Source organism: Oryza glaberrima, chromosome 4, assembly GCF_000147395.1.
Source record: "Oryza glaberrima chromosome 4, OglaRS2, whole genome shotgun sequence".
NCBI classification, from domain to species: domain Eukaryota; kingdom Viridiplantae; phylum Streptophyta; class Magnoliopsida; order Poales; family Poaceae; genus Oryza; species Oryza glaberrima.
Genome location: NC_068329.1, coordinates 11,827,597 through 11,855,089, shown reverse-complemented (window position 1 = coordinate 11,855,089; position 27,493 = coordinate 11,827,597). Strand labels below are relative to the sequence as shown.

At 39.7% G+C, this 27,493-nt stretch overlaps 2 protein-coding genes and 1 long non-coding RNA gene across 18 annotated transcripts; all 3 read left to right on the top strand.

The window, feature by feature from the left end:
- Positions 1-1,485: 1,485 nt before the first annotated feature.
- Positions 1,486-11,132, top strand: LOC127770277 (uncharacterized). Its single transcript, XM_052295938.1, has 12 exons — positions 1,486-2,165; positions 3,871-4,014; positions 4,099-4,253; positions 7,957-8,232; positions 8,335-8,459; positions 8,674-8,791; positions 8,898-8,990; positions 9,194-9,271; positions 9,636-9,723; positions 9,949-10,008; positions 10,655-10,725; positions 10,803-11,132. The coding sequence occupies exons 1-12, from the start codon at positions 1,619-1,621 to the stop codon at positions 10,842-10,844; spliced, it is 1,797 nt and encodes a 598-aa protein (XP_052151898.1). The 5' UTR covers positions 1,486-1,618; the 3' UTR covers positions 10,845-11,132.
- Positions 11,133-13,855: 2,723 nt separating this feature from the next.
- Positions 13,856-22,803, top strand: LOC127770278 (uncharacterized). Of its 16 annotated transcripts, XR_008016923.1 has the most exons (10): positions 13,856-14,319; positions 14,425-14,958; positions 15,725-15,845; positions 15,944-18,266; positions 18,447-18,618; positions 18,689-18,743; positions 19,291-19,387; positions 19,490-19,538; positions 19,688-19,780; positions 21,942-22,803. It is a non-coding gene; the product is annotated as an uncharacterized LOC127770278 (long non-coding RNA). The 16 variants fall into 16 exon arrangements; XR_008016916.1 differs by having other exon boundaries at positions 14,425-14,493; positions 14,875-14,958; positions 18,447-19,387; XR_008016910.1 differs by having other exon boundaries at positions 15,944-16,688; positions 18,135-18,266; positions 18,447-19,387.
- A 1,559-nt stretch (positions 22,804-24,362) lies between these two features.
- LOC127770769 (uncharacterized) lies at positions 24,363-27,395 on the top strand. Its single transcript, XM_052296576.1, has 3 exons — positions 24,363-25,140; positions 25,375-26,130; positions 26,440-27,395. Exons 1-3 carry the CDS (start codon positions 24,363-24,365, stop codon positions 27,393-27,395), a joined length of 2,490 nt encoding a protein of 829 aa, XP_052152536.1.
- The last annotated feature ends 98 nt before the right edge of the window (positions 27,396-27,493 follow it).

Here is a 27,493-nt window from a genome sequence, read left to right as displayed (position 1 = left end):
GGAGAGAGAGAACTTAATTTGAACCATAATTTAATATGTGTGTGAGACTTCTCTTTCCCGGGAGCGCCAGAACTCCTCTCGCTGCTAGAAACATGGACGCCTAGAGTGCATGAGGATCTAAGTTCATGGAGCGGGTACTGCCAATGCGAGGTTATCGAAAAGCTTTGCCGTGACGCGTCTCATGTGTTGGGACGAGGCTTATGTGTTGGGCAGTCGCGGAGTGCGGGTAAAGTGTACATCCACTGCAGTGTGAGTAAATCAAATCTATTCGAATAGCCGTGCTCGCGGTTATTGAGCACCGGGACATGTATTACACTTGGCTAGACTCTAAATTCTTAACTTGTGTAGGATGGGATATTGCATGATGATTCTTATGCTGTTGGAGCCACTTCCTGAGAGGCGGGAAAGTGAACGTCCTCAGAAAACCATGACGACTCAATGGCGGGAAGCTATCCTTGGGATCACAATGGATGGTGAACAGAACCGTCGTTGTTTAATGTGAATACTGGTACTAAAATTTGATCAGTCTATGCTAGGTCTTAGGCTTGTGAAAAGACTTACAAAACTTGCTTTACGCAAAAGAACCATAGCCATTCCTTGAATACCCTCTATCATGTGCATTGTTGCTGTGGTGGCTTGCTGAGTACGGTTGGTACTCACCCTTGCAATATACAAACTTAATCAGAGGCCGGATGTGAAGCTTCGGAGGATCCTTACGCTTACTATCAGGAGGGTGATGAAGACGATGGCGCTCAGTAGGTCTTAGTTACGGTCGTTGCCTGTGACAATGGCGTGCCGCTGCCTTATCTACTTCTGCTTTGGGAATGTATTTCGGACCGCTCGGTCCTATGATCTAAGACTATGCCTGCGGGCTATGATGTAATAATTCGCACTAGACTCTCATGTATGTGCACTTGGTATTTCAGCTATGAACTCGTGTGTACCAGACTACTTGATTTAGGGAAATGGTACTGTTTACATGATTGATTCCTGTTATAAAAACAGGGGTCCACAGCCTCGCTCCGCCGTAGAAGGGATATAGAGAGAGAAGGGATAGAGAGTAGAGGGGAGATAGAGGATAGAGAGAGGAGGGAGGAGTGAGGATGACATGTGGGGCCCACGTGGGTCCCACCATTTTATTATTATTTTGTGTGTAACTAACATGTGGGTCCCACGGGTTTATTATTTTTTCGATCGAATTGCTACGTAAGCGCCACGTCAGATGAAAACCGAATCAAATTAGCCACGTAGGCGCCATGTTAGCCAAAACCACCCTCAAAACAGCCGAGGGACCTCATCTGCACCGGTTTTGATAGTTAAGGAACCTGTTGTGTCTGTTTTCCGGTTGAGGGACGAAAATCGGATTCGTTGACAAGTTAAGGGACCTCAGATGAACTTATTGGGCGGCAAACCCTTTCCGTCAGCCCATATTCCTGCGCGTGCGTCCACCTCGTAAATCTCCCCCAATTCCTCGTCCCCCAACCGACTGACCCCAATTCCCCAAATCGATCGCCGCAGGATTCTCAAAAAAAAAAAAAAAAAAAAAATCGCCGGAGGAGGAACGCATGGACGGATCCTGCGGTTCCCCACGCCAGCTGAAACCCTAAACTGCTCAGGTATGGCGCGGACCACCGCGGAGGAGGGGGAGGGAGAGGCGGCGACGGGGTCCCGGTCATCGTCGAGGGCAAGCCGGCGGCGGCAGCAGCGAGGCAGCCCCACGCTGCCCACGGTGATCACCCGGTCGAGGGCGTCCCAGTCGGTTTCGCCGCCGCCGCCGCCGCCGCCGCCGCCGCGGCGCGGCAAGAGGAAGAGGTCCGGTACCGCCGAGGAGCGGAGAGGAGGTAGGACGACCGGCCGCGATGGTGAGGAGAATGCCGAGAAGGAGAAGGAGCATGAGGAGGCGGCGGCGGCGCCACATGAGGAGAATGCTGAGAAGGAGCAGGAGGAGAAGGAGGCGGCGGCGGCCTCAGCTTCGCCACCGGCAGAGCATGCCTCTTCTGGGGCGTCATCCGCCGTCAGCTCCCCCCTGCGTTGGCCTTCCCTCCCTCGCACCGTCTTGGGGGAAACTGCCTTCGGAGAGACCATCTTCGAGCCATTCGAGGACATCGACCCGGACATCGTCAGGGCCCATGAGAAGTTGAAAACTAGATACTTTGCTAAGCAAGGTAAAAATCGACCCCTCCCTCTTATGCTCTGAAATGGTGAACTTGGTTGAATTGGATGAACTATGGTTAAATTTGCAAAGCATGTTCTAATGTGCTCTTTATTTCTACTGAATTGGATGGATTATTTGACTTAATTTGAATGTCACTTTAATATACCAGCCTGTATGAAGTAGAACTTGATGTTATATGCACTGTTAGTCTTATGCACTATGTAACTGAAATGGTGAACTTGGTATATGTTTCAATTTGCATATCACCTTCTCTATGTATATGTGCTTTTTATTTCTACTGAATTGGATGCATATTTAACTTAATTTGAATGCCACTTTGTCATATATATGTGCACTATGATTAGTGGGTTTCTTTTTTTCTTTTTTTGTTATGCAGATGTTTTCTATTATGTGTGGGTCGTGTGTGGTCAATCGTGGGCGTGCTATACTGTTTTTACCACTTGGATGCTGGATACTTGTTAAATGGACACATGAATTTTCTTTTCTGCACTAAACCTGAATTACCATCACTTGAGCTTGTAATGCATACTCTGCATGAATGTTCATTTATGGATGGAATAAAACATATTTTTGTAGTCTGCCTCATTTATGAAGTGCTTCATATCATGTTGTCATTGCATTTGGACGAAAAGCAAATCATATTAGCAGATTGGTTTATGATTTAGCTTGTTTGATAATGTAATCATGTAGGTGTAGAACTCTCTGACAATAGGTACAAACAATAGCTATAGGATACTATGACTACCATATACGCATCAATCAATCTCAAAACTCTTAAGGTTTGGGGTGAGCTTCATAGTTCATACTCATTTGGTCATCATCCACAATCTGAATTGTACAGTATGAAGATAGGCCTGATCTTTCAAGGTAATTTGAATCCAGAAACCTCCTTATTTGTCGGCATAGCTTGCCTCCTTTGACTCACCCGCCAAAAACCTAGATTACAAATTCCTTTTTACCCTGCAAACACTCAATACACAAAGGTGAAATAGGGATTGTCCAGTTATCGTGTGCCTACATTTGGTACAAAACCAAAGATGAACCCTAGATGGATTCCTCAAGAACACTCACAAACGTTGCCAAAGCCATGATGATGGTTTCTGGTATTATTTACTCAAATATTTAATATACCCTCTTAGCTGCCCATTGGCCTATGACATTTATAGCCTGACGCTAGCTTCCCTAGTTTAAGATCATATTTGAGCTCTCTTAAAAAAATAAACAATATGGGTTCTCCTAAAAAATCAACAGGAGTACGATATTTTGCACTAGGGTGGATGTTGGGTTGGCTGCACTCTTTTTTTGGATTTGTTTAAGGTTCCAATGAGCCATTTTCCCAACTGGTAATAAAGTTATCAGATAGATGGTTCAACCACATGGATGTTTTTGGGACATCCAAAACAAAGTCAGAAAAGAAAGTCGAAGTTGCTTGGACTTGTGCTCAAAGTACTAGTGTCGATTCTTATGATCGGCAATAAAACTTATAGGATGCACAAGCAAATTTGCACTGGACTCTTTCTGTAAACATATAACATATTGTTAGGACAGTAGGCATATTGAATCATTGAATTTCCTTGTGTTATGAAATATATAAATATTTCCCTGCGTGAACTAGTTTCCTTGTGTGAAGAATGGTTCAAAAATATTTTTCTTCCTCTGCATTATATCATTACTAAAGCTATGACTACTCTCAGATCGGCAACTCAAGTTAGCTTCATTGGATAACAACGTGCGGCTTTCTTGCTTCATAAATCCAAGATTGAACCATGTCCGTGAATCAGCTACCAAGCCAATTCTTCAAATTGCAAAAGTTGTTCTGGGTTTGTCTTCATATATTGGTTAGTAATACACATCCTCTTATTGAAGGTTCCTATAATGTTTTCTGTGAATATTTCTTTTCTAACCAGTGTATGCATTTGCAGATGGTAAGCTGTTGAGACACTCCTCTGGTTTTCTAATAGAATGGGATGCGGAGAGTAAAATTGGCATTGTTTTGACATCTGCCCTTGTGATCCAATCAAAATCTCCATCATGTGATCAGTGGTTGGCCAGAGATGAATATGCTCCCCATGCTAAGGTGTGCTTACATCCAACCTCTTTCCTTTGGACCTAGGGTGGTGTTTGGTTCAATCACGTTAACGTAAACGTAATTGGGAATGCTTCCGCCGGTAACTGATTACAATGTAATCGCTTACGTGCTTTGTTTGGATAGTTGCTGTAACGGATACCAATTCATTCCCGCTGTTTGGTTAGACAGTTAGGTAACAGACTAGCAGGTGCAAGCAAAACAGGTGTCGGTTGAGAATTCAAATTCTGAAACCGATACCCAACGAGAAAATACTTAATATGGAGACTTCTGTTTGGATGCAAATGCAGTGAACAAGCATAACACTGTCACTTCTATTTGGATGCAAATTTTGACAGCAAGAATTCAGGAGAAAGATATAATATTTTGCAAAATATAATCAATGGCACATCTTCAAAATTTAATCAATAAAGGATTGGATGAACAATTGACATGAGTGAAACTATCAGGTTAGTTAACAAATAAGCTAGGGTAGTACTTTTGTCTCAAAAATAGGACAGTACTTTGATCACAGAATATGTACATCGTCATGGTTCAAGCAAATAAAAGCCGAAGTATTGAAAATAAACATCTTTAGCACATAGGAAATAGATAGTGAACATATATGGTCTCCAATCCCCAAGACTTGTGCATATATGGAATTCTGGGTTTCAAACATAGATAGTGAACATCTTGTAGATCAAATGCCTAACATCCAGCACATCAGTTTTTCTTTGCCTCATCTGGTAACAAAAAAAATTCAGAAATTAGTGAAAGAAACATTACATGAAAGAATATATAGTGCTCAGCATCACACCAAATTAAGAAAAAAGGTGGCATTTTTTAATCTTAGGAGTAAAAAACCATAGACCTTCAGGAAACTGGCTGCACAAGGAATTGGTAGAAAAGCTCTGTTTTCTTGAACCACTTTTTTATATGTGCAAGCAAGCAAGAAAGGCGTAGGCACATACTCCAGCTAGGAGTAGTTTGGAGTGAATATGATATTACTACTTATGCTCCCTTAGGTTAATTCCTATGACATTGAGCTGGACAGCTGGACCCATACATGCATTATATACAGCGTTCGCGGAAAAATACATGCATTATACTGGTAAATGGTTTCAGACAAATAGGTCTCCTTTTCTTGACCTATATCTTCCTTTTATCCTGGTTGGGACAGTTACTTTTATGTGTGTACCATCCAATGCACCTAGGCAATTCTACAATCCAGAACACCACATCAATAAAATATGGTACAATTAATAGTGGTGAGTTTTTTGAAAGGAAATGTGATTTATTTTTTAGAATGTGCTACCTTGAAATACTTCCATCTATCATCGGTGGTGTTCTTAGGTATAGGTTCTGGCTTCTTAAGTAGAAGTTGATGAAGCCTCAAAACAGCTAGTAGGCATAAATTGAAATGCCTACTTACAGTCTCTCTACTTCGGTAAAAAAAACTTCCCTATTGTTCTATTCTTTAAATGGTAAGATAGTATATATAAGAATGAAGCTACTGATTCCTCCAACGGCATATTTCTTGTATCCTCAATACCTCCGATGTCTCTAAGCATGTCACATAGAATGTGAAATGACCTCCTGTCCATTCGGAGCTCGCTTATACAAGCAATATCACTCTCACGAGTAAGCTGGAATAGTCTTTCACTCCTAAGTTCTCTAATTCTGATCCTCCTCTCTATTTTCCAACATTTTCTCTTATATGAAATCAAGAACAGTACAGCAACATAATAATACATAAGTATAACAGCAATCATCATATTTCTAAGCCCTAAATTTCTTCTCCGCGTTTTGGTACTTAAGGGAAGGCGAGCCATAGCACAATACAAATACATAAAACAAAAGCATTAACCCTATGTCCAGAACATATCCTGGTAGCACACATAATACATCAAGCTACCATTCAAACAAAAGACAGTGCATTTTTTTTTGTTGCTAAACATAAGTAATTCACCAGAACACAATATCAAGCATCTATTCAAGGAGCATATTTACATGTATGTGCTGTTTTACTGGAACATATTCTGTCAAACAGACAATACGCAAAACTTCTTTCCCCAATCTGATATTGTGCAAAATAATATATCACCTGGCAGTAATGAAAATCAAAATTTCAAAATCTAGATAGTGAAATGAGTTGGTCCAACTTCCCTACACACAAAAAAAAAAGAACCATGTACTGATGTTCAACTTTCTTGCAATCAAGGAAAATAGATTCTACATAACCCATGAGAACTTATGAAGCAAACAGATATGAGGCAGGAACACATGTGATTCACTAGTATAAACTACTACTCCCTCCGTCCCAAAATATAACAACTTTTAGCCCTCAGGATTTGTCCCGAAATATAGCAACTTCTCCACCAACATTCTCTTCCCAACCAATCACAACCCTCCACCATTCACTTTTCCCACCTACCTCCACTACTCATCCAATCATAATCCTCCACCACTCACTTCTACCTACTTTTTTAATAACCGTGTCCAACCCTAAAACTTCTTATATTCTGGGACGAAGGGAATACATGATTTTTTAGAAGACTATCACAAGATCATCACTCACCAGCATCACAAGTATATCATCATAAAAAAAGGTGGTTTCAGTAGGGGGAGGGTTCTCACCAGCGAGGTGTTCGTTTGATAGTGGCAACGACGAAAGACGGATGTAGTTGATGGCTGCAGAATCTTTGACTAGCCTCCTGCTGCACGTCCTCGCCCTTCTCGTCAAGATCCAGTCTCCATGGAGTTCCTCCCGTCAAGATCCACTTGCCAAGGAGGTGGAACTCCGGGGAGGTGGCAGCGCACGTTGGACGGGGGAGAAGGGACTCTGGAAGTGGAACTCCCAGAGGTGGGGAGCACCGACGCGCTGGCCTGGCCAAGCGGTGGTGGAGCGCACTTGACGGGGGAACAGCGGAATGTGCGGGGCGAGGGGGCAGCGCCAGCGACGGGCGCGGGGCGAGGGGGCGGCGCCAGCGACGCGTGCGCTGCGAGGGAGTAGTGGCGGCGGCGCTCGATTTGGAGGTGCTAGGTCACGCGCTCCTCTCTGTATCGGTATCGCATTCCGCCCGTCTACGAGCGTAATCAGATTTGTATTGGGCCGGAATTCGTTTGCGGGCTATCCGATTACGGTCCATCTGAAACAAACAAGTGTAACGTGATCTATTCACGGTGGGAACTGATACGGGCCAAAAATGACGCAACCAAACAGCTCCTAGATGGTATGCAATGGGCGCATGGCAGCGAGGCTTGGAGCATAACTTGCGACTCAATTGAGTTGAGAGCAGGCGCACAGGCTGATACCAAATAGTGTGGTCTAGGAAAAACAGAAATTGGTAGGCAGATCACTCTCGAGTTGCCGGAGGCTGATACCAAATAGTGTGGTCTAGGAAAAACAGAAATTGGTAGGCAGATCACTCTCGAGTTGCCGGTTTCTTCGGAAGATTGATGCTTTGATCGGCTTTGTTGTGCAAGGCCCTTTCTAATATCTTTGTTGCTCAAGTCCCTAATACAATACCAGACCCCTTTATCTTGGTGCCAATCTACTAATTAGGAAATCTAAGACAAACTAAGAATAGGAAACAAAATCCTAAACCACCTAAACAAACTAGAGTTAACATATCTACTGATTACTTCCTGTGCCTATGGTATTTGATCCCATAATGTCGGTCCATAACATATGTTTTCTGCAATGAATTTTCAGGTTTGTGTTCATTTGTCGGATAAGGCTGATACAACTGTAGTTGCTGACCTGCTGCACTATGACAAACATTATAATCTTGCTATATTCAAGATTTCTATAGATCTATCTGCTCAGATACCCTCTTTTACTAGTGAGCTAAAGTATGCTCAAGAGGTTTTTGTACTTGGAAGAGATGAGGATCGAAATCTGAGTATAGATTATGGCAGTGTGACATATAAGAGTCCAAGCAGCTTACATCATCATCATTATATGTTCATCAGCAGTGGGGTCAGTAAGGTATCAATTTTGATTTTCATGTAGTACAGTTTGCCTTTTTATTTTGGTCTTTATTAACTTGTGTTGTTGATAATTCTAATATTCGTGGTTTCAATGTTTTAGTTTGCTATAGGGGGACCGGTCATCAACTTTGATGGACAAGTCCTTGGAATATTCAGTCTTCCAGAAATGGCATTTATACCTTCTTGCATTATACTGAAATGCTTACACATGTGGAAGAGATTTAAGTAAGTTATTCTCTCTGTTGTATTGTTGTATGATTTTACCTAATTCATTCTGATGCATTAGTTAATATTAGACCATTCTCTTTTAACATAATGTTTTGATTCCAACTTTAAACATTTTAGACATAATATTTCATTTTAGCTGAAATAGATTGTTTAAAATGGTTGTATGATGATGTTTTGCCTCTTCAAATCTCATTATGATTATTTCGTATAGTTGCATTCCTCGTCTGCATGTTAGGATGAAGTTTACTGCCATTGCCCTACTCGACCCTGCTCGTATAGAGAAGATCTCTCGGAAGTGTGATATTGATGCTGGTCTCATTGTTACACAGGTGTATATTGTTCATTGTTGCTTATTTCGTGAAAATATGTTCACTTCCATGGTTCTTTTTTCTATTATGCATATTATCAAATAATTAAGTGTCAATTGAACCATAGGTGTCCGAAGGATCAGTTGCTGAGAAACTTGGAGTTAGAAATGGTGATATTATCAAATCTTGGAATGGAATTAGCATATCTACGACGATTGAGGTAGATCTGGTGCATATTCATTGTATTCCTATAAATGAGTAATAACAGCAAGTATTTTTAGTCTAAGATATAGAGTAGAGATGAAATCTAATAAAAGTAGTAATAGTAAAGGTTGGTGAAGTACACCTGATAGAAACTATATTTCATGTGTATTATATTGTCTTTTGTTCTTTATCACCTGTTATTTTTATTACTATTGTCAGTTGGAGAACTTCTTGTTGCATATTGGCGAGGAGCATCTGGATAAAGGAAACAACATTGGTTCCAGTGTGGATCTATCAGTAAGTATAGTTTCTTGTTCTTACCAATGATTTAATATACTATATGTCCCTTCATATTAATATTTAATTATGGAACATTACTGAGACAAAAGAGAAGACCAAACATACAAATATAAGATAGCATTTATTTGTAAGGTTAAAAATGTTGGGCTATGCACATAAATAAAACTAAAAAGAATTGTGAATAGTTTCAGTTTTGTATAGTTTATGTTGTTATCTTACCTGGCAAATTGCAAAGATCTCATATTTCCATGAAATGAGCTTCATGGAGGTTCTTTTTGTGTTTTCTGTCTTTCTGAGATTAAAATCTATTTGTGGTGTCAATTTCTTAGCATTGACAAATACATTAATTTTGAAATTTTAGGTTGGTATATTCCACATACGGAAAGATTCTCATGCCACACTCAAGCTGACAGTAAATGTGTCGAATGATGATGAAGTGGTAGCAAAAGGTATATATATGTCATTTTAATGTTTATAGTGCTGAGAAAAATATATATGCATTTGAGGTTTACTGCTGATATGATTATATGATTTATACATATTAGGATTCTAACGATTTATTTAGAAAAGTTTCACATTATGAAAAAATGTGCAAGCGGATACTTGTATGTTTGTTTTCACCATTAACAGATATTTAGAATAAATACCTTAACTACAATGTTTCTACTGTCTAGGCACCTATAATGTAACTCCCGGAGACTGTACCCTGGTAGATGATGAAAACGTGGTACGAGGTGAGTTAATCTTATTGTTTGCTGCTAAATGTTAAATGTTAAATTAAACATATTTTACATATGTTGTGAAGAAACTAACTCTAGCATAAGAAATCGTAGCTGTCCTCATAAAGTGTTGCCTTTATCAAATACTTTTCCTATTTAAGTTATGTGTTTAACTAGTTTTGAAGTTCTTTTGAACTCTCGAGGACACAACAAATGCACCGAATGACATTTTACTGTATGATTAGTCTGGGTCTTTAGGATGTGAGAACTTTATGGATGGGACTGCATATTTGGCTGAGTTCGGCACTCCATATTCCCAATCCAACTCTCTCGTTTTCCGTGTGCACGCTTTTCAAACTACTAAACGGTGTGTTTTTTTTCAAAAAATTTCTATGCAAAAGTTGCTTTAAAAAGTTATATTAATCCATTTTTCAAAAAAAAAAGCTAATACTTAATTAATCACGTGTTAAAAGGCCGCTCCGTTTTGCGTGCAGGAGGGATGGGTTCCTATCCTGCATTGCTTAACACAGTATGGGACGAGAGTTTTATGTGGGCTGCATTAGTCTGAGATGTGAAAATGTGTGGATGGGACTTCATTGGTTACTGTGATTGATTTGTATATTTTCTGGCAACTTGTACATTGTTTTTTTTTTACTTTCAGGAGAGGAGGCTACTTGCGAAACTGCTACTGATGAAGTTAGGGACATTGAAATTTCTCCTTTGTCTGAGCATGTATGTACTGTGTCATCCTAAAAATGTTACCTTTCTCGTGTGTAGTCGACTCAACAATGATGAAAATCTACTTTCAGGGTATGACAGTCCTTTCTGATGAAGAAGTTTATGATAACTGAAGACGGTTTAGTCGGCTCTTGATTTTGTAGTTGCACATGTTGTGTTTTGGAACTGAGGCAATCTTTGTTTACACTGACCAATTGGGTGTGCAAGAAACTGAGCTTAGTTCTCTTTCTTGTAGCAGAGCCACTAGTTATCTGAAGTGATGTTCTGGACATGTATATATTCAGTGGAGAATTTAGTTTGATGTGACTCTTCTATACAATTTTCATGGTGCTTGGAGCTCTGGATGCCTATGTATATGATAACGATATGATACGGATATCAGTTGGGTGTTTTTTTTTTTATCTCATTGACTACTAATTTTTCTACAATTTTGGCGAGCACTAGGTAAGCCGTGTAATGGTTTTGGCTCGACATGGAGGTTTTCCTTGGCAACCTTAGGATTAGGTTTGGTAAGGGATCTCTGATGATGCTATGTATTAGGAATAAGTCCACTTGTTGTACCTCAACTTTTCTTTGAGTTTGTTTGACATCCCTTATTTTCAATATCAGAAATATTTACTCCTAAACTATATAGCAGTATGGATGCTTGGTTTCGTTGATGTGATATTCTAGTTAGGAAAAAAATATTAAAAATATATGGGATCCATATGTAAGTGAGAAGAAAAAAAATATGAGACCCGCATGTTAGTGCCCTCTTCTCTCTTCTTTTCTCATTCCAGCCACAAAGTGCTTGATGAAAGCAGCCGACGAGTTCACCCAATCTTTAGGAGAGGTGGAGGCGTGAGAAGGACAGACAGGCAGCCGATTTGCTCGTATGAGCTCGAGCTCGCTCGACCTCTGTGGAGGCAGAGGTGGAAGTGGGAGGGAGAAGGCAGACGGTGAGCCCATTGAAGAAGAGGAGGGAGGCGGGGTGTAAGATCTCGAGTTTTTAAGCTATAGTCTTAGTCATGCTAATGTCTTGGTCACACTGGTTGAGAGCGGTGTTGACCGTGCCACGATGCTGCCCGGGACATATTAATGTATTGAATGGTGGATCGTGGCTACCGCCAAAGTTGCAGTCATTATAGTGACTGCATCTGATCCCAATCCAATAGAATGATGCCTCATGCCCTCATGCTATATTAATTGTTTTGTATCTTAGAGAATCAGCTCATGAGCATTAATGCAAGAATTAAAAAAAACTTATTTTTTATAGAAGCATTTGTTATATGTGGGGCTTTATATTTGAATATAAATGTTATGATTTTTGACAAATTATCATCTAAATCTTATTTATGGATATTTTTCATGCCAACATATTTCCTCAGGTTTTAGGCTCAACTAAAAAGGTTTTATGAAGACATAAAATTCATATATAGTGCAAGCCGTAACCTAGGGTCAACGGCTACACGGATTTTCACCAAATACGGATGAATATTTATAAATAAGCTTTAATAATTATTGGCTCTCTATCTTGTATTGGCGGTTATTAGTTTATTAATCTTTTCCTGTTTTGTGCTCTTTGTTAAGAGGATATTTTATTTCCTGAGAGGTTGGTTATGCTTTTTGTTGGACGAATACTGTATTAATAATTGACGGTAGCTTTTTTAAGCCTGGGATTTATTCCCTTGTAAAAAAATAATTGTTTCGTGAGTTTTGCATTAGTGCTAACTGCTAAGGTAAAAGTGAGACAGACAAGAAAAGCTAGCGAAACAGACACGGAGCGTCCGCTTTGGTTGCGGGATCCGGCCCACCTCGCACGGGCCTTCCACTAGTCCACTAGCTGTATTCTGCAGTTTTGAGCGGAACGGCCGGCCAAGATTAGATTAAAACTAGAAAACTTGGTTTCTTTGATTATATATCTATTCTTTGATTCGCAACCATATACAAAAGCTCGCGGTACAAACGATATAGTCCAACACCAGTCTCTCATGAGGTTACCAATCGGCAGGAGCAACCTTTACAGCTTCAGCACAGTTTAAACCTAAAAATAATAAATGATAGAGAAATGGCTTAGACTGGTATTATCAAAATTGAAACCTGCATGGAACGAAAGTAGTAGGTTCTTGAAAATAAAAGCTAACAGAACAATCAAGTTAAATCTTTGAGTTGTATTTCGGATGTGAGAAATTTCACTTTAGATTCAAATTACATAAAACAAATAGACGGAAAGTAGTACGAGGATACTTATGCAATTAAGCAACCATAGCATGCAATTTTAGGTGCAACAAAATATAGCTAAGTTATCATGGTATATCACATGGATATATATGTGTGTAGGACCTGAGCGCCTGGCTTGGTTCTTCGGCCCACATCACTGGGCTGCTTACAAAATAAACAAAAATTTAACGCTAACAGGATGATATAATGCAATGTATAATTTCTTGCAATTATTGCATTTTCAGCTAAAACTGTACTTTTTTAGATTCACCATGGTTGCACAGACAGCATCACATACTTTACTGTACCATTCATTTAGGCTATCCTTGATATTTGATAATTTGCACCTACTTCAATAGCAGCCTCCAGAATGCATCCTTCTTGATGACCACTCTTGATTAGCCTATCCTCTCCCTCCCTCCCAGTATGCAATGCTGAGCTGCACATATATCTTCTTGGCTGTGTGAGGCAGCATTAACAAATTGAGTGAATATGCAATGTTCACCAAAATCATCTAATGGCTTAATACAACGATAATTATTTTAATATACAAAGTCAGAAGGCAATATAATTTGAAAAGTTAATTTGGACCTCAAAACAGCATAAACTACTTTGTATTCCCTGCCAAACTGTATGAAAAAAAAACATATAACGTATCTTGGTCAGTAATAAGTGTGGGGATGAAATCTATATATTACAAAAAATGGCAACGGCTCTGATACTTCCTAAGATAAAGAGAATGATTTTAGCTATTTGTCAAAACTACTGCAAGTATAACAAGTATATAAGTGGTTAATAAAACCTAGAGAAAATCCAGCCCTAATCCCAAAAATGCTATCGACAAGCGCAACTTCCTCGAAATACCATCGTACAAGTGTACAAGCACTTTTCTTCCCGAAATATCATCACAGTTAATTTACCGTTTAGTCTGCACTGTTAGAATTTTTTTTACCAGAATGACCAGATTACCCTTGCTCCAAATTTTAATGTCCTGAGTCGGTAAAAGAACTTATGGGGAAAAAAAGAGAGCCCTAAACCTAACTGACGGGGCGACGACGGCGGCGATGCGGCGCCCTTGGGCGGTGGCGCGGGGCCCCCCGGCGGCGGCGAGGCGGTGCTCCCGGGCGGCGGCGATGCGGCGCTCCGGGGGCGGCGGCGCGGGGCTCCCAGGCGGTGGCGCGGGGGCCCCCGGCGGCGGCGCGGCAGCCCTCTACGGCGATGTGGCGCTCCCAGGCGGCGGCGCGTGGCTCTCAGGCGGCGGCGCGTCGGTAGCAGGCTCTCAGGTGACGGGCGGCGGCACAGGGGGTGACGCGGGGGCTGCATGCGCCGGTACGGTGGTCGCAGGGGTCGGCGAGGAGGTCGCAGGCAGTGGCGTAATAGTCCCAGCAGGTGGCACATCCCTCTCATGTGGTTCCATTTTCCTCCTTTTGTTTGGCTTCATTTGAAGAATTTGTACTGCATGATGTGAATGAGATATTGGTGGTGGAATTGTAGATGGATTGGACCACAGTGAAGGGGAGCATGAACATGAGGGGATGGATTCATCTTGGATTCCCCTTATGAGTAATATACTTGTATTAGGGAGTCAGACCAGTTACATTTTTCTTCTCACACATCGACGATGTGTTCATCAACAGAATGGACCCATCTACTTATTTACTTGACGTGAGAATAATGGGCAAGACATGTAGGCCTGAATTTCCGGGTGGTTTTTCTTTCAAATGGCCTATTGATGCAGACGTAACAAACTTCAAAGATTTTCTGGGTGATATTTGTGAAAAATATCCATGGGGTTTAAATGAAACTGTATCCTTGCATTATATTCATGCTAGTAGCAAAGAACTCATTCCAATATGCAAAGATCAGGACCTGACAGCAAGCAGGATGACTAATGTTGTCATTCTAATTCTTGGGTGCTAAACAGTTGTTGCTTTCTTTTTTCAGTTCAAGCAGGACGACTAATGTTGTCGACGTGATGACTGTTAGGCTTGCCTATGATATTGGTTTCTACCTTTCCATTTTATGTAGGTGAGCTTAGCTATTATATGTAGATATGTTGTTTATGCTTGGCATCCCCGTGTCATCTGAAGTATCATGATGAATATTATACCAATATCTGTCAAAGAGTCATTTTTCTAGGAGGCATGGTTTGGTGCGGGCCGGCTAATTTTAAGTTTCTACATGTTGCATTTATGATAGAATGCTAATTTTCCTTTTCAGGACAAGAATAATTTTACATTGTTTATTTTATGCCTTATATTTACTTAATTAAGATAACTTCCTTTTACCCTCCCTAATTTTGTGTAAAACTGTCATTGTGTGTTCCTTAATTTTTTTTATGTGTTTCTTTTTTTTTCTCTTGCTGAGTTCCTGTAAGAAAGAGCTGGGCAGTTCAATGTTTGCTTGATTTGGGCAGTGGTTTGCTTGATTGTTAGCTGATGGGGAATTCGCATGGTCCAGTTTATGGACTATTTTTTTTTGTTCCAGTTGGTGCATGTGTCTGCATTTGCACATGTTTCCATCTTTTCGCTTCCATTGTTTGCTTTGAGTCAATTGGGTCATGCGTTATGAATGTGTTGGCTGTATTGCGATTCTTTTTATACACGGTTTACATCTTTACTTCTTTTTAATGATAGAATCCATGCTTCGTAGAGTTCATTAGGTGGCTATAACATTTTAGTTTTGTTGCGAATAACTTTTCCATAACTTGATTCAGTGAGCTGCAGAGGCAAGCAATTGCAGATATTAAAGATTAAAGTGTCATTACAACTGACTCTCATATTAATAAATGCAGGGTCATTCATTGATGCATTTTCCTAGCCTGTTAACTGCATCACAACACCGAGCCCAAATTGGAAAGAGATCATGGCCATCCCATCAAGAAGTTCTTGCAGGACCTTGACCAGCTCCCCAAAGTACCTATTTTTACCACCTTGCAACGCAAATTTTCTCCGAATGCTCAGTTTTCCTATGCAAATTGTGCAAATTTGTGGTGTTTTCTATTTTGTCACAGCCTGACAGCAAGCTGGTGAGTTTGCTGGACGACCGGGCAGACATGGAAATCAGCTTCAAGGCACTCCAAGTCAAGCTTTTCAGAGTTAAGTGCTATTTTCTCAACTAGATTACTGCTTTCATTAATATTTTAAGCACATTTGCATTTCTATATGCATGGTTGGAAAAAATAATGTTGTAATTTGACATTTGAACTTTACTGGTATTGTCAACAGAATCCTAGTAAATCTTTAGTGTTGGATAGTGTGGTGGGGATGGATTTCTCACTAAGTGATTCTGGTATGTTTCAGGAAGTAGTTACTGTCGAGTTTTGTGATACCTTCCAGTTTTATGTATTTTCAAAAGCTATGTTTGGGTTGGAGGATGCTACCTACAGGCATCTATTATCTTAAAAAAAACTATAGTTATCCTCAGCCATTCACCATAGGTGGTGCCGTGGTGCAACCTTCAGCAAGAGATTTATAGATTTTTTGTAATTTATCTGCTCTTTTGTCCTTTTCTATCTGCATGCTTTTGTATGCTAGCAGATAAGATTAATTATATTGAACTAGATTATCAATCCAGTAGCTGATTCCTATGTTGGTGAACCGATGAATTTGAGGCTTGCGTGCTAGCGGCAGAATAGGTGCTTATCGCTGTCAAGATGACAGGCAATGTGAGGAAGGCCCGATGAGAAGAGGAGCATGCAAGCTACAATTGCTTTGATACATATATGAATTGGAAGCTGTGGAGAGGGTTGTGCACTGGTAATGTTGTTCTTCCACCTTATTACTACCTATTACAATTTTGAATATATGCATTTGCTACGTCAATTGTTTTTATTCAAACTGATGTCATGAAACCCACCTATGTTGATGTTGAATTGCTGTACATTTCTGTAGCTTTTACTAATAACCAAGTATGCGTAAATATAATTTGTTCCAAGCAATTCTATAGTATCATTTAGGTAGAGTTCATGTCTAATGATCTTTAGTCAAATCATGAATTCAATGACATGTGTGATTGGTTATCTTGTATGTACTTGTGCTTTCTTGCAGTCAGGACTAGAGAACTGCTCCATCCTCACCTTTCCCTCCCTAACTGTCTGAATGGTGAAAAAACATACCTTGTAGTTTTTTGAACTGCCATCAAACTACAAGAACTGTGAACTGCTCCATCCTCACCTTTCCCTCCCTAACGGTCTCTCCATTTCCAGTTTTATGATCAACTGATACAAGGTAAGCAGTAGAAGTAGTGAAGCGGCTAGGGTGAAAACAGTATGGAAATTTTCCAACCACATCGACACCGTTTCCGCAAAACTAATATGATAATAATAATTTTACTGACTGTTGCTGTCTCTAAAATTTAGCTTTTCCAATTTTTGTCAGAGTGGTATTGAAGTTGACACTAAATAGTTGAATTCAAGAATATGGAAATTTCCCGACCGTTTCCGTCAAAAACAATAAAATAATTATACCGTTTCCGACCATTTTCATCCCTAGAAGCAACGGTGCCTCACATAAAGTTATGGGTGATGGTGGCAGCGCGGTACACTGTACGCAACAAAAGGATCTTTCTCTGTGTCTAGAATCTGATTGTCATCTATATTCTAGGCTTGATTTCCTTCGGTTCTTAAGATAGATTAAACAGTGGTGCTATCATATTCATAAGCCAGGTGGATTCTGATTTGGCCTATTTGTTTTCTAATAGATTATGTTGATCAGTCTGCTTTCTTGCTTAGACACACAAGATGGCAGCTTTTATTAATAGTTTTTTTATTGGACACAAGTTGAATAAATCTGTTGTGCATTTTGGGGAGAGCATCAAAGAAATTATTGATGAGAAGTTTGGCAATGAAATGTAAGATTTCTGCCTATTGTATTCTATTTTCTATTCGTCCATGTGATACAAAGTCGCGTGATACGGTTAATAAACTAATAAGCTTAAAGGTTTATAGTGAGAACTGATGTAAAGTAAGCACCTTTCACTCAAAAAATTATATAAAGCCACCCACCCCTGGGGTTTCAGTATTTCGTTGTCTAGATCGACCACTATGTTCTTTCAATAGTGGTAATTGGTAACAGGTGGAAATGTGAGTATTAGGATGCCAACTAATATTATGTATTTGAAGGCTACTAACTGTGTAATTTTGGTCGACATGCGTATATCCTTTGTGAAAAGTAATGCATTAGGGTAATTGCTTCCTACTGCAGCATGTCAGCTATCGACTTCTACTGTTCGGTTGACAAGGTAGGTGCTGATGGAAAAACAAGGTATATGGTGCTGATGGAAAAGATCGTGTGGTGGTCACATTTGATGGGAAATATCTTCCTTACGCTAAGCAGGTTAGTATTTCCTTTCATTGCTTGCTTGCCTCCCTATTGTTATTGAGCTCATCATCTATGTTGAATTATTTGCCCTCTATATGGACGATTTTGGAATTAAATATATGCTAACATATCCTATGCCCTGATCCTATCAAATCTGGCACCCATTTGATCAAATTATGTGTTATTTGTTGTTAGTTTGATTGAATCTTGGCACGCGTCAATTGTTCGATGGCTAAAAGAAGAAAAAAAATTCAGGCCCATGTTGTTGGAGAAGAACCAGTTGATATCTGTGCGAGTGTTCCCAGAGCCCGACTGGCTAGACAAGGAGCTCCCACTGCTCGCCCGCTTGGTTCTGCTTATCTCCTAGGTCTGCCCGCCGCACAGGTCTTATATCTGCCCTGGTACGGCCTGGTTGATATAGATGAGAATGTGTACAGGGAGATCATCAACTACCGCTCGCTGCATCACGCCAACGTCATTCGCTTCAAGGAGGTTCGTGCCACGAATTAGCTTTTTTTACATTTTGAACGTTTTCTCCCCTGTTTTATATCAAAAGTTGCTTGATCCTAATTACAGAGTGGCTCCAAATGATGCAGATAAGGATGATATTTTTTTTTTAAATTGAGAGAGCCGTTAAATTTAATAGTTTGAGAGTTGGCTGATTTCTCTAAACTTCATGCAGCGACGGAATCTTGTGATTGATGTTAAACAGCTACTTTTTTATTCCTTCCCTTTCGCCCTTTCATTTCTTTTGTTATAGACTATCTTACCCTTGCGTCTCTGTACCATCTACACACGTGTGAATGATTCTAAGTGGCATGGTTGCATGTGCTTTAGGTTAGACACAAATTTATCTGTCTTTTTTTTTCTTTTGCAAAACTTGAAACATAAATGCCAGGACATATTTCTTTTTCCAATGTAGGAGTAAATTGTGAAGGTATGAAGGAATCGTGTTGTCCTGTTGGCTTTACCTGTTCCTTCTTTCAGGAAAGAGGGGCACTCTGTTATTAATTGTTTTTTTGGAGGAAAAATCCTGCAGGTGATACTGACGCCAACGCATCTTATAATTGTCATGGAGTTTGCAGCAGGCGGGGAGCTGTTCGATCGAATCTGTGATCGCGGGCGGTTCAGTGAGGGTGAGGTCCCGTGATTTATTCCTGAATTTTACTACTTTATAACTCTGTCTTATGTTGAACGGGCAATATTAATGTTCTTTTATTCTGCTTGATGCTGGCCAGGTATTTCTTTCAACAGTTGATCTGTGGAGTGAGCTACTGCCATTACGTGGTATGCAACAAACAAGAAACTCATTCAAGAGGACCAATTCACCATCTCTAAGCAATAATTACTACTGTACCCTGTTTCGATTTTATATCTGAGCTAAATCTTTATGAGTTTCTAATTATATTATTCCGGTGTCAATCTTCCAATTACAGCAAATATGCCATAGAGATTTGAAGTTGGAGAATGTTCTCTTGGATGGCAGCCCAGCTCCATGGCTTAAGATATGTGATTTTGGCTACTCCAAGGTTTGTTGCCGAACCCACTGTCATTTTTGCAATGTTGGAGCTATTGGCGTCCTTCGCTGAGCACCCTCTAAACAATAATATTTGGTTGTAGATTATTCTACGGTTGTATTATGTATGGTTAACACAAAGTTTTTAGCGATCATGAGAAACTAATTATTCATCAAATTCAATTATACCAAAATTTGAAAATTAAAGTATATTAAGAGAAACTAAAAGTAACAGATTGATCTTGAACATAGTATTTGAACTTTTAGCTGGAAGCAACGGTACATTTGAATATATAGTTCTAACTAATTATTTATCAATTCCTATGATTTTGCAAAACAAAAATAAAATATTACGGCTCATATTTATAAGCTGTTATATGGGGTATAACGTTATATGTACGTAAGTTTTTGGTTTTGAGCTATGTTCAATTTAGAGGTATATATATATATATATATATATATATATATATATATATATATATATATATATATATATATATATATATATATATAACAACCTGCTACAATGGGATGACATCGCAAATTGGTAAGGTCGTAATGTTTTTCTTTGCCTTACCCATGTTTATTAGATGAGGCCAGTGCATGCATAGGGCTGATAATCCCAACAATAAGCACACTGTACATTGTCATTCTTGTGGGGTGTGCTTGGAAGGTAAAACACTTGTGGATTGCCACTTTCATTGATCTATATTGATATCTATACAATGTGGTCCTGAATTTGTTTTTTGAACTGGTAGGGTTAGTTATTCATGCATATACATGACCTGTGAGTGTAACTTGTGTTATTGAAGTGTAATCCACCTGTATCTCAAGAAGTAGTTTACTATCCCATTCGAATTTCAAACATAGGCTAAATATATCAGCATGTATAAATGCCTTCATTCTTTGATGATAGTTTAGAAAATTTAGTTGTTTATATTTAGGAAATTAATTGAGAAAGTTAATTAAGATAACTTATGGGAGTATCTGAATAGGTTTTGCTGAAAATAAATTAAAAATAGTTGCATCCAGTCCTGCATTAAGATTATATATAACACAGTGTACAGAGTCCAGGTTATATATTTTATTTTGTCAGCATATCTCTTGCGCTGATTTTTCCTTTTCAAAAGTGCTGATTTTTTCCTTTTCAAAAGTGTCAATAAGAAGGCTTTATTCTTAAACGTGCATTTACTTTGCCAACCATTTATGACATGAGAATTTTGAGACTACCTAGAAAGAACTATATTTCTTTTTGAAAACAATATAATGATTGGATCCCCAATGGAGAGACTACATATCCTGGCGATCATGTTTCTCTACCAAAGAAATTACAACCAGCAACTCTTGCAGTTGATTATGGTGATTTATAACAGAAATAAAATTCTTGCACTCCATCTAGCGATGGAATTTTTTAGACCTCTATATTTCCCTTCTTTCATATGAAAGGGAAAAAAAGGAAGAGTATTGAAGTTCATTGCTATTTTAGGTGGTCACTACCTTCTCTAGGTTTATTTGCCAAATTGTCAGACTCCTAGATCCATGCTAATATCGTACAAATGTATATTACTAATCTAATATCACAGAAATGTAATCATTAGTCTGTTAGAACCCTGCAGGCAGCAAACTACAATTTGAAGTTACATATGTAAAATCTGCCATACAAGTGTTTGTATCAACGTATATACCGGTTATCTACTTTATTATCCTTGTCTATATAAGTGTACTACTATATTTCAAGCAATGTGGGCAAGTATCGGTTCAAAAATCTAGAAAGTGGTCCTCTTGCAGCCAAGCTTGATTGCTGTAAAAAGAAATCAAGGTCCACCTTGGCACTAATGGATCTCCATCTCCCTGCTTATGTGTAGCATTGTATTTCTGTTTTCCTAAATTTGTTTTGGTTAAGGTTGATAACTTATATGCTTTTACTTCCATCTCACTGTTTCCATGTTTATTGAATCACAGTCAGATATGATTCAAGTTTAATAGTTCAAAAATGTTAGGCTTTTAGACCCTTTTTCCAGTATGTGTATTATATGCATTATGAGTGTATTAAATTCTTTTTATAATATATGTTTTGAAAATTAATATAGTAAGGATAAAAATCCCTTATATAATAAACCCTTTTTCGAGGACAACTACATGCCTACAACTTTCTTTTATGTACTTGTTTCCAGGTTTCTTTTACGGCCATGTCCCACTAGAGACGAAATGACTTTGGTAGTGGTTGTTATTGCTGTACAGCCCTCACAGTAGTGACTGGTATATTGAATGTAAATATACCCACAAATGTGCTGAAATTGGTGGAGCTTTTGGTGAAGAAGAAACAATTGGTGGTGGACAAGCAGGAAGTGATTCCTTTGAATGATTGAAACATTTGTGTTGGCATTTCTATTTTCAGATTTCCTACAAGCTAACTTTGGCATTTCTTTTTTCAGATTTCCTACAAGCTAATTTCACTATAGTATCACAAATGCCTAGCCTCAGTGAAAATATAGATGTTTTGACAACTTTAAGTGCACCGATTCCTTTTCGTTGTATTTTGATATGGACTATAAGAATCAAAATTACCTGAACAAGTGAAAAACCCTTTGGTCATCCAGAGGACCAACAGCGTTGCAACTTTGATTGAATGTGGGTTATCTACAATACTCTTCCATATGGCACTGAACATATAATATCTTAATTGTCAATCTTCTAATCACTATCTTCAGCAAGCATCAATTTATGTGTTTTTGTTTTTCTTGATGTTGAAGCAGGAGCAGTTGATTTATATTGGTGCAATACAAAAGCTCATTTGATCACTTTCCATCGGTGGGAGACAATACTTACCATCGTGTTAGTGTATTTCATTGCTAGAGTGTACATGTGTATGTTATGCTTAAACTATTTTATTGAATTCCATGTATGATTTTTTTTCTACTGTCAGATGTCTATGTACTAAAGCTTACTTGCATACATCAATTTGCAGAGTAAGACATGTTAAGACAGTAATTCTATGATATGTGATCAATAAATCTTGAACTCTGTTTCTCTTGAGTCTCTTACAATTATATTCTGGTATTCAATGACAATCAACTGATGTAGTATAGCGTGCTGGTTTTTTGTACAGGCGGTGCGCCATTGGTGCACCCCACCCTCTAGTTTCCTAATGAAAGGGGCAAAAACTGAATTCATTAGGCATTGAAGGGTAGAGGGGGTATTGGTGAGACTAAATGGCATAACCCTAAACTGGAATTGGTCATGATGGGTTTTAAAAGCAGTCTTAGCCTGATCTGTTTCCACCATCCTAATTTGATGATACCCAGCTTTAAGGTCGAGCTTAGAAAAATATTGAGTTACCACAAGTTCATCCAATAACTCATCTACAATGGGCATAGGAAACTTGCTTTTAATAGCGATAGCATTCAATTTCCTATAATCAACACAAAATCGCCAAGTCACATCTTTCTTTTTGACTAAAATCACTAGGAAAGCAAAAGGGCTCATACTCGTGTAATCAGGCCAGAGTCAAACATTTCCTTAACTTGTCTTTCAATTTCAATCTTTCGGAGGGGAGAATATCTACAAACCTTACTATTCACAGGAGCAACATCAAGAAGCAAAGAGATACAATGATCATGTACTCTATGTGGAGGTAATTCAGTAGGTTCCTAAAAAAATGTCATGAAACTCCAAAAGCAACTTACTGACAGAGGGTGGAATATGGGAAACAGGAGGTGAAACTCCAATAAGGCAGCAACCCAAACATCACACCTTTTCTGCCACTTACGAGTCTGCACTACTACGCCACTTGTGGCGGCGCCTGCAAAAACCGCACCCCCCCGGGGGGCGGGTCGATGAGCTGCATGCGAAGATCCATTATCGCATGCGGTTGCTTAAGACAGCCGCATGCGATAATGGGCCTATTTTCGCATGCGGCCGTCTTAAGGAGCCGCATGTGCGATAATGGATCTTCGCATGCGGCTGGCTTAAGGGACCACATGCGATGATCGGCCATATATGCTCCTCCAGGCCCGAGCTTGACCATTTGAAAACGAAGCTCTCTCTCGCCTAAAGCAAGCACCAATCAGGGGGGGAGGTTTTCAACTCGAAATTATTGCTTGAACTCTATACGAAAGGTGAAGAACTCTCTCTCCTCCTTCATTTGGCTCCATTTTTGTTATATTTCGTTGGTGGAAAGTGGAGTTTTTTTTTAATATTTTGACAAGGTTTGTTTTAACTAGTTTTTGCAAAATCTAGCTTCAAAATGTATGTTTTGATGGGCAAATTTTGCATGTAATCACTTGTACGTACTAGTTACATGTATTGTTGTAATTTTTGTTGGGAGACAAATGCATTTAAACTTTTGTATGAAATACCTGCGGTCTATTTTTTTTATCTGTAATTTTTTTGCCTTCATATAATTAGATGGATCGGTCGTCATGGATGTATGAGATGCGGAGAACGCAACCGTATTTATTAAGAAAGCATCTAAATTTATTGATCAGGCTAAAGCGCATGCTTTGAGGGAGAATATGACAAAGATCTTTTGTCCGTGCCTTCATTGCAAGAATAAGAAATTGTTGGTAGATCCTGGTGAAATATTGGGACACATAATGGAGTACGGATTCACTGCCAACTACAAGGTTTGGACCTATCACGGGGAATTCGCCAATCCGGAAGATGACGATGAAGAGTTAAGTTTCGAGATGAATGAGGCAGAGAATTTTATAATTGAAGACATGTCCCGTGAAAGAATGGATGTCGATGTTTCCACCGATAGTGATGATTTTGATGGTGGTTTTGATTTAGAGGATATGCTACACCATGTTGAACCAGAGGTGCTAGCGGGCAGGTCACGAGGATTGGAGAATTGGCAGGCATTAGAGAAGGCATCGAATGATCTTCTTTACAATGAAACGAAGGGATGTGATAAGGATTTCACAGTCTTGCGTTCAGTGCTTGAACTTCTGAGATTGAAGGCTAAACATGGATGGTCGGACACAAGTTTTAATGATCTGATGAGTTTGTTGCGTGTGTTGCTTCCTAAGCCTAACTTTGTACCATCAAACACGTATCAAGCGAAGAAACTCATATGTCCTTTATCTCTTGGTGTACAAAAGATTCATGCTTGTAAGAATCACTGCATATTATACCGTAAAGAATATGCGGACTTGGAATGTTGCCCAACGTGTGGCACAAGTCGGTATAAAATGGGGAATTGGCCCGTAGATTCAGAGTGTACCGATCCAGATTCTGATAAGGGTAAGCGCGGAAAGATTCCCTCAATGGTGATGTGGTACCTACCAATTAAGGACCGCCTGAAGCGTCTGTACTCAAACCCGACTGATGCTGAGTTGATGAGATGGCATCAAGAGAGCCGGAAGATAGATGGTATGATTCGACATTCCGCCGACGCTCGCTAGTGGAAGACATTTGATGCAAAACACCCAGAATTTGCTAAGGATCCCATGAATGTAAGGTTTGCGTTGAGCACTGATGGAATGAACCCGTTTGGTGACTTAAGCAGCTCGCACAGCACATGGCCAGTCCTTCTCACAATGTATAATCTTGCAACATGGATATGTCAGAAACGAAAGTACATTCTTCTCACTATCCTCATACAAGGTCCAAACCAACCTGGAATCGACATAGATGTTTTTCTTGAGCCTTTGATGGAGAACATGGAGGAGCTTTGGAAAGAGGGGTTACGACTATGGGATGAGTTTAAGCGGGAGCACTTCAATCTTCGTGCGATCATATTCGTTACCATCAATGACCTACCTGCAAACTTTTCATTATCTGGGCAGATTAAAGGGAAGACTGGATGTCTGATATGTCTGGAGAAAACTTTGTACAAATACCTGACGTCGTCTTTGAAGACAGTGTACATGCGGCATCGACGGTTCCTACCACAAAGACATAGGTACCGTAAGATGGCTAGATTGTTCGATAATACAATGGAGAATGACACTGCCCCAGCAGCAAGAGGTGGTACATATGTGTATGAGATAACAAAGAAGATTAAGGTTGTATATGGAAAGGGAAAGAAGAAGACAGTAAAGAGGAAGAAAGCTGATGGTGACAACGGGCCTGCGTCGCCTTTCAAGAAGCACTCAATTTTCTTCAAATACTTAGATTACTGGAATGACCTAGAGATTCGACATGCAATTGATGTTATGCACCTCGAGAAGAACGTGTTTGACAGCACCATTGGCACATTGCTGGACATCCCGAGTAAAACGAAGGATGGATTGAAGTCACGTAACGATCTTGTAGATTTGGCCATACGGCATGACCTTCACCCAGTAGTGCTGCCAAATGGGAAGACCGAGATTCCTCCTGCTTGTTACTCGTTGACACTTGAAGAGAAAAAAGCCTTCTGTAAATGTTTATAAGGGGTTAGAGTGCCTACTGGTTTCGCATCGAACATCAGGAAGCTAGTATCAATGAAGGATTTGACCATTTAGGGATACAATGCGCATGACTGTCATAGGTTGCTAACGGTATTCCTACCAATTGCTATAAGGGTAGTCAAACTAGTCCATACAAAGGTGGTTATAACAAAGTTGTGCTACTTTTTCAATCGAATTTCGCAGAAGGTATTTGATCCTTTGGAATTAGGTCCGCTTCAGACATTTGCCGTCGAGACTGTATGCCAGCTTGAGATGTATTTCCCACCATCATTTTTAGATATGATGGAGCATTTGATCATTCACATCGTCCCTCAGATTATTGAACTTGGTCCCTTATACTTACATCAGATGTGGACCTATGAGCGTTACATGTCGATCCTCAAAGGCTATGTACGTAATCGTGCTCACCCGGAAGGATCAATGATAGAGGGATACACAACTGAAGAGGCAGTCGAATGTTGTATGGACTACATAAAGGATGCTAATGCCATTGGCATACCTGTTCATCGACATGAAGGGAGATTGTCTGGAAGGGGTACTGTTGGTAGGAAGCAGTTCTTCGATAATGATGACAAAAAGGTGTCCGCGGCACACAACAGCATTCTTCAACAGCTCGCTATCGTTGAGCCATTCATTGAGCGACACCTAGAAGAAATCAAAGCTTGCTTCCCAGGGTGGTCCAATGATTGGGTATCAAGAGAGCACAAGCGTCGCTTTCCTCTGTGGTTCAAAGATCTAAACCTGCCAGTTGGTGATTCTGTGGAGGATCTTACTTTACAAAGACTGGCATGTGGGCCTTCAAGTATTGTCAATTCATGGCAAGGTTACGACATCAATGGATTTACCTTGAGTACGACTACGAAGGACATGAAAAACACCGCACAAAACAGTGGGATTCGTGTCGAAGCGATTGACACGAGTGGAGAAAAGAGGTCGTATTATGGGACCATTCAGGAAATATGGGAACTGGACTATGGCCTGAACATCCAGATCCCTGTGCTCCGTTGTGAATGGGTTAAAGACACAACAAGGGTTTTCGTTGATGACTACGGGCTAACGATAGTCGATCACAGTAAAACAGGCCACAAGGATGATCCATGGGTTTTAGCAGAGCGTGTGGCTCAAGTGTTTTATGTGAAGGACCCTTCAGATGAAAGAAAAACTATTGTCATATCCGGAAAGCAACAGATCGTCGGCATCGACAACATCGAAGACCCCAATGATTACAACTAGTTAGACGATGTACCATTGTTTATTGATCTTCCAATGCAAATTAATAAGGTTGAGAGAACAATCGATGAAGCGAATATGTCGTACGTTCGAGCAGATGG